Source organism: Zootoca vivipara, chromosome 5 (assembly GCF_963506605.1).
Source record: "Zootoca vivipara chromosome 5, rZooViv1.1, whole genome shotgun sequence".
Taxonomy (NCBI): Eukaryota; Metazoa; Chordata; class Lepidosauria; order Squamata; family Lacertidae; genus Zootoca; species Zootoca vivipara.
The window spans coordinates 87980153-87995345 of NC_083280.1; the positions used below are offsets into that span (position 1 = coordinate 87980153).

The following is a 15193-nucleotide window of genomic DNA, read 5'->3' on the forward strand; positions in this document are numbered from 1 at the left end:
GCCCTCCAGATGTTTTGGAACGACAATTCCCATCATCCCTAGCTATTAGGGCCAGTGGCCAGGGATGATGGGAATTGTAGTCTCAAAACATCTGGAGGGCAAAACATCTGGAGTTTGCCTATGCCTGCTTTATGAGTTAGAACAACTGCTGCACATTGTGTCTTCAGTGTTTCCAACTGCAGGGAGGTTTTTGAGGGATATCCAACAGAACGTGCTTAAAACAGGGCTTCCCAAACTTGGGTCTCCAGCTGGGTTTTTTGGACTACAACTCTCCCCCATCCCTAGCTAGCAGGACGAGTGGTCAGGGATGATGGGAGCCGTAGTCCAAAAGCAGTCGGAGACCCAAGTTTGGGAAACCATGGCTGAGAACATTCCTCAGACCCTTAGAACCCTCTGCAGACTGTTGTGTGCATTTATGGAAGCCCACCTGCAGTTGCCCCACCCCCCACCCCAATGTTATGCTTGCATGCGGAAGCAAATGCATGAACAGGAGTTTGAGGCATCCTTATGTCAACAGTGTGGTGCAACAAAAAGCAATGTCCTATGTGATACCCACTCCAGTTTGGGTGTTGGTTTTGTGAAGAACTCATCAAACAGCTGATGTTCATCCTGGCACACATGGACCATAAAAGCACAGCCACTTCGCACCTGAAATGAGAGTTGGCAAAAGGTCAGCCCATGTGTATTTAGAAAGGAAGATGCAAATGATGCAAGTATTTAAGTTTAGTAAATGGTATTTATATCTGTACTGATCCAAAACACACTTCAGGCAACTCCCCGTTTAGGCAGGGGTTGCGCTCCGAGGCACTGTGCGTCAGCGGCACATGTGTAAGCCCATCCTGCACTCCCCTGCAGTGCCAAAAATGGCCTGTAATTTAAAAAGCAATCATACAATCTCTTGCAGCTCCTTTGGGAAATTTTGATTTCATTAGCCTAGGAACACAGGGAGAGAGGGATAATTTTATTTTTAAAATCAGGGTGTTCTGAGATGCAGAAATGGCTGCAAGGCAGACTGATCTCCAGGAATAAGGTGAGAAGCCAGTCGTTTGCACTGAAAGCTGGCTGGGGTGGGGCGGGATTGCATTATTAAATATTTAGCAAACATTGCTGATTTTCAAATGAATTCAAAAGGAATCCAAGGATCAAGAAAATTCAAGTTCACACAAAGTGTCTTACCAGAGCACAATGATCTCTGCTGTTTCGGTTAGTTAATTCTGTCACAGTGCTAGTAATACTAGGCCCTAGTAAGAGCTCCCTCTGATCAAGGTAGCATTGATGGATTTCGTTTAGCAGTTGCCGGTACCTAGACAAAGAGGAGAGTTAGGAAGCATCCGCCTTCACAGCAATGTTTAATCTTAGAGCTAATAACTTATTGCTGCTTTGGATATTGGATAGTAAAAACTCATGCATTCTTATCACTGATGTGACAAATTTGTGTCTAGGAGGTATCCCTTTAGACTGCGAGTGTGGTTTTCTTTAACAATATAAGGCAACCTTCCCACATCTCTCTAGGGCAGGGTTTCCCAAAGTTGGGTCTCCTGCTGTTTTTGGACTACAACTCCCATCATCCCTGACCACTGGTCCTGCTAGCTAGGGATGATGGGAGTTGTAGTCCAAAAACAGCAGGAGACCCAAGTTTGGGAAACCCTGCTCTAGGGCAACGTGCCACAAAGGACAGCAGGGGTCTTATTCCTTTTATAGTTGCATTGGGGAAAAATACATTTTGGTAGATGAAGCTTGTCATGCAGGTGTAAGAAAAGTGACGCATACTGAAATTTCCTCTTCAATTATTAAATATACCGAGGATCGATCTACCTTTGCCTTTGGCTACCTTCTCTCTTTTTTTCCCCCCAAAAAGAAAAACCTACCCTAAATAAAAAAAAGGAAACGGTGATTCTACTGTTACAATACACCTTATGCTGGCCCCCGGCATATCAGATGAAGCCTAAATTGACTTAATATTTCTGCATCAGACTCAATATTTTCAAGTACAAAACACAATCCTTGCCATTTGACTTAGTTTCTGCATACTCACTCTGGCATCTTCTCAGACCGCTGCTCTATTTGCTCAATAAGTGTCTAGGGAAACAAGAAGAAAAAAACTGAGAGCATTCTAATGCTTCCCTAAAGGTAAAGGTAAAGGGACCCCTGACCATTAGGTCCAGTCGTGACCGACTCTGGGGTTGCGGCGCTCATCTCGCGTTATTGGCCGAGGGAGCCGGCGTACCGCTTCCAGGTCATGTGGCCAGCATGACAAAGCCGCTTCTGGCGAACCAGAGCAGCACACGGAAACGCCATTTACCTTCCCGCTGTAGCGGTACCTATTTATCTACTTGCACTTTGAGGTGCTTTTGAACTGCTAGGTTGGCAGGAGCTGGGACCGAGCAACGGGAGCTCATCCCATTGTGGGGATTTGAACCGCCGACCTTCTGATCAGCAAGCCCTAGGCTTTGTGGTTTAACCCACAGCGCCACCTGCATCCCCTACATAGGGATATTAGAAACATTCAATTACAGTGGTACCTCTAGTTACAAACTTAATTCATTCCGCAGGTCCGTTCTTAACCTGAAACTGTTCTTAACTAGAGGCGTGCTTTCGCTAATGGCGCGTCTTCTTGCCGCTGCACCACTGGCACACGATTTCTGTTATAATAATACTAATAATACTAATAATTTATTATTTATACCCCACCCAACTGGTTGGGTTTCCCCAGCCACTCTGGGCGCTTTCCAACAAAATATTAAAATAAAATAGTCTATTAAATGTTAAAACCTTCCCTAAACAGGGCTGCCTTCAGATGTCTTCCAAAAGTCAGTTGTTTATTTCCTTGACATCTGACAGGAGGGCGTTCCACAGGATGGGCGCCACCACTGAGAAGGCCCTCTGCCTGGTTCCCTGTAACCTCACTTCTCGCAGGGGGGGGGAACTGCCAGAAGGCCCTCCTTGGAGCTGGACCTCAGTGTCTGAGCAGAACGATGGGGGTGGAGACGCTCCTTCAGGTATACTGGACCGAAGCTGTTTAGGGCTTTAAAGGTCAGCACCAACACTTTGAATTGTGCTCGGAAACGTACTGGGAGCCAATTTAGGTCTCATCCTGGGACAAAGTTCTCAACTCGAGGTGACTCTTCCAGGTTAGCGGAGTTTGTAACCTGAAGCATTTGTAACTTGAGGTACCACTTTAGTCAGTCTGTTGGCCGATTTCCTTTTTCTAAAGAACTTGCAGCACACAGTGAATATGAGAGTAATTCATACTTCTAGGCTTCTTCCAAACCATAGGCACACACCTATGAGCATATCTTTGAGTACCCCTTCTGCATACCTGCCAAGTTGCTGTCAGAGAAATAAGGGACCGGGCTGGAAATAGCAGACCGGAAGTAGCGCTGCTGCCATTTTGGAACTGGGCGGAGCATGCTCAGAAGTGACTTTTGATGCTGCTTTGCCCAGTTCCAAAATGGCGGTCGTGCCAGAAGTCGCACGGCAGCCATTTTGGAACTGGGCAGAGCAGCATCAAAAGTCACTTCTGAGCATGCTCCGCCCAGTTCCAAAATGGCCACTGCACCAGAATAAACCGGGGGGGGGGGACAAAAAAATCCGTTTTTTCAGCTAGGAACAGCTGGAAAAACGGGGATTTCCCAGGGAAAACGGGAGAGTTGGCAGCTATGCCCTTCTGTCTACCATAGTTTGGCAACTTACTCTGACTTTGGGTGCAGCAGCTCTGAACTTCACATAAAATAACGTGAAGGCGTTGTCTGAATTTGGTACAACTGAAGGCTCCTGAAAGAAAAGAGAGAGAAAGAAACATCATGCGCGATATGAGCTTACTAAGTAATAAAACTATTACACAGTGACTGCAAAAACTCCATACACTGTACTGCCATGTGCATATAACTAGATGCCACTAGCTGGGAAAGGAGAACACAGAAGCAAGTTCGTAAACTGTGCACCCAAGGAAAATATAACTGGCATGCAGTCCTCTTCAGATAAACAGCCCTCTAGGGAGCCTCCCCAGCCAGGTTTAATTTGTGAAATTCACATCCATTCCAGATAGCTGTGCAGTGAATGATCTCAATGTGGAAGCCCAGTTAAAGTATTAGCATATTCCCCCTAGGCTGACCAGAGGCTGAGGTGCCTTCTCCATTGTACAATTCTCTCCTGGTCAAAGAAAATACATACAGATTCTCCCTTTTGTACATCTTCTACAGTCCTGCCACCTCTCTCCCCAAAATGGGTCCGTTGACATTCTAATGAGGCACCCCAAACTCTTGCAGGCTGCCAGATGGCATCTTAATTGGATTCATGGAATCATAGAATCTTAAAAGAGTTGGAAGGGACCCAAGGGTCATCTAGTCCAACCCCCTGCAATGCAGGAATCTCAGCTAAAGAATTCATGACAGATGGCCATCCAACCTCTGCTGAAGGAAGGAGAGTCCACCACCTTTCATGTTCAATGGATTGTTGAGGAACAAACACATTGTTCAAGTTCTTTACACACCACAGAAGTCCGTACATCATAAAAGTGTGTGTTGGATAAGACAACTATTAAATTTGCCAAACACCCAACATGCTGCTTCGGAATGTAAAAGTGCAGAGAAGAATCATAATAAGAAAGGTAAATTATTTGGGAGATATTCCCAAGATATTTTAGTTCAAAATAAACACTTACTCACTACTGGTTCTTCCAACTTACCCTTTTAATAAACTGGTTTGTGAGGTTTTGTAGTGTATTCACAGTGTATGTTTTCATGAGGTGCAAAGCTCTTGAAAGGCATTGTTTGGACCTTGCAAAATATACAGGATAATCCCTAAAGTTTGGCTGGAAAATAAGAAAAACAACAACGTTTTAAGCAAAAGCTAAGAAAAAGGGAATTGGAATGGACACAATACATCTTCATCTTTGAACTGAACAAGGTTATTTCTGTCTTGCACTAAATGCACGTTTTAAGAATTAGAAATAACACGATTTATCCCAGGAAAAAGCAAACACTTGTATCAGCAGACTTGGTGTCTCAAAAGAAAAGAGATGGACTGAAAGGGAATGATATGAAGTACACTGCCTTGAAATATGCAACGGAATGAGGAACAAATGCAGATGCTTTTAGGAGACTAACCATCAAGGCTGGCAGAGGTTTGTGAGAAGAAGTTAATAAGCCCACATTCTATACCAAGCGAATTGTATTCAGAAGTTGTGTGATCGTGCTAGGGGGATGTAGAGGAGGGGAAAGAAGAGAAGAAATGTTTTGTTAATTCCTCCTCTTCTCTCTGTAGCCTGTCTCATGAAAAGCTGCTCTGAGTGTTGGGGGAACCTCTGTAACAGCATGGGATCTGGCATTGGGATCTACAGAGGAAGAGGAATTAGTTAAAATTGCTCCCTACCCCCAGGAATACCCGTTGGGGCAGAGTCATTTCTGTCTACAGAATGAAGTGTAGGGATTTAATCCATAAAGATTGTCACGGAAAGCATGAGGCCCCTTTTCAGTTCTGTCACTGGATTTATTCTATTTAAAAACCCATGAAAAACAGAATTGTGAACCATGAAGTACAGTGGTGCCTCGCTTTACGAATGCCTCGCACAACGAAAAACTCGCTAGACGAAAGAGTTTTGCATTGCGCGAGGCATTCATAAGACGACAAAATTTTCTTTGAACGCTGCTTCGTCTCGCCTGCCTCCCCCAACACGGAACGCAACTTCGGAGACCTCCGAAGCTGCGTTCCGTGTCGGGGGAGGCAGGCGAGAGGCGGCGGCAGGAGAAGGTCTTCCCCCGCCACCGCCTCTCGCCCTGAACCCCAGGCACGAAGCGCAACTTCAGAGACCTCCGAAGTTGCGTTCTGTGTCGGGGGAGGCAGGCAAGGCAGTGGCTGGGAGAAGAGATCTTCTCCCCCCGCTGCCTTGCACACAGCCGGTGTCGGACGGGGCTTCGGAGACCTTCTCCGAAGCCCCATTGCATGCCGCTGCCAGTCCCCCAGAGCCTATAGGAACGCATTGATTAAGTTTCAATGCATTCCTATGGGAAACTGGGACTCGCTAGACGAAAAATTCGTTACACGAATTGACCCATGGAACGAATTAATTTCGTCTAGCGAGGCACCACTGTAATGTAAACAGAGACAAAAAACTGAGCCCGACTTACATGTGATGAAATATATGCAAGACAATCATCAAGTTTAGCCAGCATAGGGATGAAACCATCACTGTTTACAGACAATGTAGGGGAATTCAGTTTCTTGAAGAGAGAAAAATAACATGTCATATAAGTAACAGCAAGAACAACAACAAAAGAAATCATGGCACTATTCAGCACTACTCATTAAAAGTCTTCCAGTAATTAAAAGAACAATCAAGGAAACTAACATTGGGGACAAGTATTTTATCCAGTCATGTCCCATGCCTCAAGTGATGAACATCTGGGTGGCTGCATGTTCTCCACCCCTGCTATATAAGGTCAGATTCAGACTTAGAAATCAGAAATTCAGAAATCAGTGAGACTTAGGTTAGTCATGACTAGTTTAAGTCCAATTGATTTCAGTGGGTCTACCATAAATATGACTAAGGCTCGTGTTGCACTTTAAACCAAACCATGGTTTAGTGCAGGCATAGGCAAACTCTGGCCCTCAAATGTTTGGGACTACAATTCCCATCATCCCTGACCACTGGTCCTGTTAGCTAGGGAGGATGGGAATTGTAGTCCCAAACATCTGGAGGGCTGGCATTTGCCTATGCCTGGTTTAGTGTAAGCGTACGAGTCCCCTCCAACTGCTGCTGCACTTCCATGAGCTAAGCCATGGTTTGGCTTTGCATTATTGTCCGAACCAGAGCTTATTGTTTGTCTCTTCCTTGGTTACAGCTTGTGGTTTGTCTGCGCTGAGACAAATCATGAGCTCAGGTTGGGGTGAGGTTCTTTCCCCCAAGTGAAAAGAACACTCCATTGCTACCAGCCCACTTTCCACTGGTTAGCCGGCAGCAGGACCAAATGACTGCACTTGCACATTCAAGCTATAAGGTATGGGTTGCTGTAACATTATTCCAAGATGCAACCCGTACTATTTTTCCTCTTAAAACATCCTCAGAATACGTTTCTTCTCATCAGCCCATGGAACATAAATGCATTTTAAAATTATTTTGCTCAAATATCACCTGGGATGCTCTATTTTAACACTCTCAAACTGCAGCAACCAAAAGTTCAATGAACATGTCAAACGGTGCCCCAAGTGGGGAACCTTACCTAGTTCCTTACTATCTATACTCGTCATTATCTGCTTACTTACTGTAAATTGGTTTAAAATGTTTTAAGTAAGCATTTTCCTATGCAGAATTTTCCGAACTTTCAATATAATTGTCTTTCGGCATAGCCACAGCATCAAAAAACATGAATAATGATGGTTCATTCAATAAATTGCAATAAATTTCTAGCCCCATCACATACGGATCATACATTGCATGTAACTGTATGCATATTTTATATTTTATTTCACCCACATAACAAGAGACAGTGACTGGCTTAGGGACAGCCACTGAGCTTTAATCTGAGTAGGGATTTGAACCTTGGTTTCCCTGGCCCCAGTTGACACTCAACTCACTGCTATTAACCTCGGTTGCTGCATTTCCTGGAATAATATAATTATTTCTATTTGTACTATGATTAAACAACTTTCAGTCCCATTCTATAGGTTATCATTATTAATGTTCTTATTGAAATTATTCGGCTATTTTATAATGCCCTGGCCAAAGAATCTGCACTTGGCAACAGTTGGGCCTAATAAACAAAATTTCTCCAGCGCCCCTTGGAAATTTCCTCCTTCCTTGTTTTTGAAGACCAAACATAGACAGGAGGCTTAAAACCACTTTAACAGAACAATCTTATGCATGCTCTCTTAGAATAAAGTTCAGTTTAATCCCATGTACACTTACTCCGAAGTTTTACTGGATTTTAACATAAGAATGCTAATTATTAATCAGAGCATGCAACTCTTTAAAGTCTCCAGAAAGACATGAATCTTAAGTGGGAAAAGATTTTTGGTCTTTTTGTGTGTGTTTCAAAACAATTACTTACCGTATTAATATTTTCCAGTTCATTAAAATATGACAGTTTCTGCTGGATATTTTCTGCCAGGTCCACAAGCTCTGACTGTTCAAGGAGAAATATAAATTATTTTTAGAGGCAGTTAAAAACATGGAGTTACACTGTACGTCAGGAGAGGACAACCTGTGGGCTGATTATACTAAAACAATGCCATACATTTTGTTACATTTTACTTGCATATAAAAGGTGTAAGATGAACTTGGTGAATCAACTATTTCTATTAGAACACACTTACATCTAAACCCATTTGCTACAATGGGCATTCATATATTTTGGTTAGAAAGCATAAGTTGAGTTTAAAATCTGGAACTTTAGGTCAAACCTTTTTCTGGTCCAATTTAAGGCTGATATCACCCTATTCAAAAAGTCACTCTCTGCCAGAATATAATCCGTTCTAGAAAGGGTCCACTGCTCAGAAGAAAAGGTTAAAACCCCAGCTTGTCAGGTGCACTTCTTGCCACACATCCCTTGTTTCCTTTACAGCTGGTTATCATAGGAATTGTAAGCACTAAGAACTGTTCACTCTGTCTGCTTTTTTCCTCCTCCCTCCCCGTCGTTTTTCCTCTTATGTGCCATGCGCCTTTGGGCTAAATGTGTTTAGCCTTTCGGCTAAAGAGCAGGATTAAAAATGCTTGCAAGAAATAATTAACGTAGCTATAGATGCATAGGAAGCTGAAGTGTTTTTCTAAGTATGAATCTACCTGCTCTTTCAATAACTGTTCGCAGGCTTCATGCAGCGTTCCCGTCTTGGTGGAAACAAAGAGATATTGCTTCTGTAACGACTCCAGGTGCTGAAGAGCACTGTTGACATCACTCAAGATAGCATCACATTGCTCTTCGAATCCAGACAAGTAAGCTCTCGTCTGCCTAGATAAATCAGAGCACAACAGTTACATATAGGCACGCATTTATCCTTTGAACTGATAGAATAGATTCAGAATAATAGCATGGGGAATCTGTGTAGTTGAACCTATACTGTGCAGACAAGCTTCCGAGTAATCTGGTTAACGAGTGGCTGTCTAACCTTATGCACATAAACCGGTCAACATCTGATGGAAACCAAGCGTGGCTTATTACAATCAAGGCCTGGCTGAAAATATATTACAGAACAACACCAAACTCCTTTTCAACTTCTATACTTGAAGAGCGTACTTGATGGCACATAGAACAATTCAGGACAAAATACGTACTTTGCGAATTGCTCTGGAGAGCCTCGAAGTATGTGATGAACGCGACATAATCCAAACAATCAAGCAGTGGCGTTATGGCCACGGAAAACAGCATTTGTCTCCTCCCACTCCAAGACACTGTTCTCCAGAGGCCCTAGGCATAACCACTTCTTACAGATTTTGTGCCAACTGCAGTACCTAAAAGACCTACTACTTCCTTCCCAACGAAGAGCTTTTATGCTTGCAAGACTAAATGCTTTCCCCTCTGCAGTGACCACAGGTAGATACTCACAAATTCCTTATCAAGCCCGTCTGTGTGCCTGCAATCGGGGAGTACCAGATTCACTGGACCATATTCTTTTGGACTGCCCTTTGCACAGCAAACTCCGCAAACAGATGCTGAGCAAGAAGTTAGACCTGCAACCCACGGCCCCGAGAGAAAGCCAAATGATTTTCCTCCTAGTGGATAGGAGTAATCTCCATCTTACCCGGAAGCGTTCTTAATGAATCATCCCTCTAGGGAATAGACAGGGTGAAGCAGAACAACCAAGAGCCTTGTGACCCTTGACAGCCTCACTCCTGGCCCTTTTAAATTTATCCCACTGATTTGAAATGTCTTAACTTGTAATGCCAATAAAGGTATTTGTATTGTATTGTATTGTATTGTATTGTATTGAGTGGAACGGGAGGAAGATGAAAACGAAGCATAGCACACACCAAAAGCACACAAGCACGGCAGGACATTCTCATAGGATGTTTGGCAAGCTGCCATTGTTGGATACTATGCCTTGATATTCCCAATTCAACCAGTGGGGTGGGGAGGCATATATACCTGTATTTAGCCCCTTCATCTTGATCCATCTGCGTATGGAGTTGATCAAACCATGAGAAGAACTAGAGCAAAGAAGGGAAGAGATTACTTAGGATGCTCTGGGAGAACGGCACCAATGGCATTTGGGCTGATGAAATGGGCTTATTAGGAAAGATAATCCAGTGTATTGCAACAATAGCACTGGTGGTAGAGGAGTCACTGGGCCGTTCCTTTCAAGCCCCTGTCCATGCTTCTTAACTGGACTGCAGAATTCAGAAGGTCTCCTCCTAAGGTAAAAAAAGTCCCTCCCAATTCTATGATTCATTCCTTTGCAATTACACAGAGGAAAGGGGGGGGAACCTAATGGAATGCTCTATTTAAAAAATAAAAATAAAAGCAACTGTCGGACAAAAAAAAGAGGTCCGCAGTGTTCCCATCGCCAGCCACTCTCACCCAACCCACTTCTCCTTTAGAATCTGACAACCTGTACAATGTCCCTGCCCTCTTGACCAAGTTAAGCACTATGGTCCAGCTTCTCTTCCTGGCCATGAGCTGCCAAGTACAGGCACCTCTGAATAGGGAGAGGGACACAGACAGGCCTCAGAAAAGGAAGAAAAAAGCAGGCATGCACAAGCACCTAAAGATAAAAGCCCAGCCAGTATTTTTGCCTATGTAATAAATAACATCACATTTAACACCTTATGTTTTGCATTTGGAATAAGAGAAGGCTTGATTTTTATATTATGTTTCACCTGCTGTGCTGTTTCAATTCTTTCATTTTCCATACGCAACATGGAAAACCCTTTCAAGAGGATGTCCTCTGTGGATTCTGGCACTGTTGCTGTCGATGTTACGGTTAATGATTGCTGACCAAGACTGCTAAAATCTTCAATAGGAAGCTAGACACAAATAAAAAATAAAAATGAATGAGTTGAATGCCTTAAACTGTTGTTTTAAAACTAGTTTCTTCATTACTTACTTGCCCCCGCAGAATGTTATAACACGTGGTATCATTCACTCAAAACCAGATCAGAATGCTTTTATGTCACAATTGTTCATTTAAGCTGAATAAACAGAAATACATGCAACTGATAGCTTTTACTCCCTTTTCTTTTCTTTACAACTGGATGCATCTGGAGTTCTGTAGCTCTGTTGTGCTCCACTGGAAGTTCCACTGGAACTCCAAAGCTGCAGTTTAACTTATTGATCTGTAGGCTAACATAATATACTCTGTAAAGGTAAAGGGACCCCGACCATTAGGTCCAGTTGTGACTGACTCTGGGGTTGCGGTGCTCACCTCGCGTTATTGGCCAAGGAAGTCGGCATACACCTTCCAGGTCATGTGGCCAGCATGACAAAGCCGCTTCTGGCTAACCAGAGCAGCACATGGAAACGCCGTTTACCTTCCCGCTGTAGTGGTACCTATTTACCTACTTGCACTTTGACATGCTTTCGAACTGCTAGGTTGGCAGGAGCTGGGACCACTGACCTTCTGATCAGCAAGCCCTAGGCTCTGTGGTTTAACCCACAGCGCCACCCGCATCCCTCATACTCTGTATTGGTGTCCAAAATCACAAAAAGCTGTGCAGGACACCAAGTTTAGATTACTTGGTTAAAAAGAGGTAGAGTGAATCAGAGCCTGGCAACATGGGACGGTCAGAATTCCACTTGGAAGAGGACACATCCTGCCAACATTTCTGCAGGATGCGCTTAGTACAGATTTATAAATGAGCCATAAAGAAGGCTGATTGCCGAAGAATTGATGCTTTTGAATTATGGTGCTGGAGGAGACTCTTGAGAGTCCCAAGGACTGCAAGAAGATCAAACCTATCCATTCTGAAGGAAATCAGCCCTGAGTTCTCACTGGAAGGACAGATTGTGAAGCTGAGGCTCCAATACTTTGGCCACCTCATGAGAAGAGAAGACTCCCTGGAAAAGACCCTGATGTTGGGAAAGATGGAGGGCACAAAGAGAAGGGACGACAGACGACGAGATGGTTGCACTGTGTTCTCGAAGCTACCAACATGAGTCTGACCAAACTGTGGGAGGCAGTGGAAGACAACAGTGCCTGGCGTGCTCTGGTCCATGGGGTCATGAAGAGTCGGACACGACTAAACAACAACAACAACAACATGAATGAGCACCCCAATTGAGCAGGCAACGTCCTGTACTGTAACAACTACCACAACCAACATCAAATGTGCAAACAATTCTAAATTCAGAGTTATGATTAAAGCATTCTTTAAAATGTGAGCCCATTTTTAATAGAGGTGTTCATCACCTCTATGCACAGCCCGAATTATAAGGTGATCAGGAGTGTGTCAGGTGAGGTTTTCACATACCCGAATCAGATTGTGCCATTAATGGGATGTTGAGTCACAACTCCCTAAAGTCCAGAGCTGTTCTACAGACTTGGGTGCTGCAAAATGCTGCATTTTGCCAGTTAAAATTAAGTGATTGCTGCATTTTAAGAAAAAAAGCAAAAGTCTGCTTAGGGACCTTTACCTGGGAACACATGGAGCAAATGTATTTGGGATCAGGCTACAAATCAATTAATATGAAAGGTAGGCAGCTTGGACTGAAAGCTGTTGGAGCCCCTTACACTAACATGTCACAAAGACATACAAGCCATCGCGAATATCATCTTTGTTGCTGCACATCTAGTCACCAAACTCTGCCACTTTATTCTCACAATTGTGAATAACATGCACCTTCAGATCAATGACACTGACATGGGGACTTGCATGGCTCCACCATATGCCAAACATTTCCACAGCTGACTTGGAGCAATGCTTTCTCAGCGGCTGTCCCCAAAAAACCCTTTCCTCCGCCCATGATACACTGATGGCATCTTTGGCATCCTGAAGCCACAGACAAGAGGCAGTGGAGAAACTCTACCAGGACTTTAACAACTGACACTCTCCACCAGTGCTGGATTTACGTATAAGCTAAGCAAGCTGTAGCTTAGGGCCCCACTCTCTTGGGGGCCTCAAAAAAAAATTAGAGAGGAAAAAAACCTGGATGTACATTTCCAAAATATAAGATAAAAAACAAATAAAATAAAACCTACATACAGCAACAGTGGCAAATGGCCTTAGATAGCTATTAGGTCTATAAATTACCATATAGCACATATTCAACACAAAAAACAGTGACAATTTGTTGTTGACAAAGGACAGCTGGACATATAAAGGGCCCCATTACCTTCAGTAGCTTAGGGCCTCATCAAACTTACGGTAAATCCAGCCCTTCTCTCCACCCCATTGATCTGAATCTAGAGCAGTCCACAAGGCAAGTATCCTCTCTGGACCCTACTATGCAACTACATAATGAACATAGAAGCATCACTTAATGTTGGAAAACTAGGGGCTGCTACGCGCTTCCAACTTCCACCCAGAACACATCACAAAAACCATTCTCTACAGCCAAACCTTGAGATAAAACAGGATCAGTTCTGATCTGTCAGACTAAAGGATTTACACCAGGCATTTCTGCCAAACACATCCAATGAACTGACAAAGCAGATCAAAAAGGCCAGACTGATACCCAGGAATAACCTACTACAGAACAGGCCCAGGAAATCATTACTTGCTGGCTACCTGCATCTCCTAGTTAAAACCACTCTTAACATATCATCAAGGACCTACATATCCAGGACAGTGAAATGTCTCTCTCAAAGGCCTTGTGGGTGGTAGGCCTGCTCTTGCTAACAGACAGCCTAGGCAGTAAACTAAAACCACTTATCACCAGCAACAACAGCAAACACCACATCTACTCTGATAACACTATTACAGAACTAATAAAGTCAGCCACAACATCAGCGTTTCATGCACTTGCATGTCTCCCAATGCAACAAATACGATCATCTGTCAGTAATGCTCTTTTGCATTACAGTACAGTGGTACCTCGGTTTATGAACACAATTGGTTCCGGAAGTCTGTTCATAAACTGAAGCGTTCATAAACTGAAGCGAACTTTCCCATTAAAAGTAATGGAAAGTGAATTAATCCGTTCCAGATGGGTCCGCGGCGTTCATAAACCGAAAATTCATAAACCGAGGTGTTCATAAACCGAGGTTCCACTGTACTAGGACAAACAAGACTAGTCTCTGCACACAGAAGAATCAATGGGCACGAATTGAAAGTAGGAGAGCTTTTCAGTCTATCAGGGCATTTTTGGTCCAAATAGAGGTAAGGTTTGCTGTTCCACTACTCATGCTAATTCACTAAGCAATGAGATGAGGATGTTTCTACATGGACCTCACTCCAGGTATCTGATGAAGTGGTCTAGTCCACAAAAGCTTATGACATAATAAATTTTGTAAGAATTCTAAATACCCAAGACTTTAGTTCTTTTTACCTTGCTTACACTGTAAATCATTTGGAGACAGAAGTATGTGACTGGAAAAATGCTGTGACCCATTCTAGGCTCCTGGGAAATAGTGGACTATAAAGTAAACAAGCGACACGACACAACCATCCCTACAGCCTTCCTATCTGTAATATTTGCAACCATACCTTCCTCCAAGGAGCTCATGGTGGTGTATAGGAATCTGAACCATTTTTATTCTCACAACAACCTTGTTCGGTAGGTTAGGCTGAGAGAGGATTACTTGCTCAGTACACAAAACAATACTCAAATTTCTTTTGCTTTTTAGAAAATGTGGCACCTGGATTCTGAGCAGAAAAGTAGCAGAGGCAAGAGAAGAGGCTAACCTTTTCTCCACCGGCAGTTTTCCCTGCTCCACGTTGCCGGATGTCCGCATCTGAGGGCAGGTCCTTTCTTTTGGCAGAGTGCCCACACCTGACTAATTTTTTATATATATACTTCTAAATACAGATAAATAAATACCAGCCCTGCAGGGCTTACAAAATGCTTTTCTATCAAACTCCTCTGTTCAAAGTTTCAAAAATTTGAGAGAGGGAGAGAAAGAAAGAGAGAGAGAATGAATTTTAATTCTATTCATGTTTAATTGTTTTTAATTATTGGGTCCCTTCCTCCAATGCTTTTAGCCACCATATTTTTCGCTCCATAAGACGCACTTTTCCCCTCTCAAAAAAGGAAGGGGGAAAGTCTGTGCGTCCTATGGAGCGAAGGCCAGAGCCAGAGCCTAAAATAGAGCCAGAGCCAGAGCT

At 43.4% G+C, this 15193-nt stretch overlaps 1 protein-coding gene across 1 annotated transcript in view; it reads right to left on the reverse strand.

Moving 5' to 3' along the window:
* COG3 (component of oligomeric golgi complex 3) overlaps positions 1–15193 on the reverse strand; it is a 40483-nt gene that overhangs the window by 23202 nt on the left and 2088 nt on the right. The window contains exons 2-11 of the mRNA XM_035137371.2: positions 10811–10957; positions 10080–10141; positions 8780–8945; positions 8049–8123; positions 6129–6221; positions 4688–4813; positions 3694–3774; positions 2036–2079; positions 1177–1303; positions 557–648 (exon numbers count right to left, since the gene is read on the reverse strand). Coding sequence (XP_034993262.2) covers positions 557–648; positions 1177–1303; positions 2036–2079; positions 3694–3774; positions 4688–4813; positions 6129–6221; positions 8049–8123; positions 8780–8945; positions 10080–10141; positions 10811–10957 — 1013 coding nt within the window. The remainder of the gene's footprint in view (positions 1–556; positions 649–1176; positions 1304–2035; positions 2080–3693; positions 3775–4687; positions 4814–6128; positions 6222–8048; positions 8124–8779; positions 8946–10079; positions 10142–10810; positions 10958–15193) is intronic.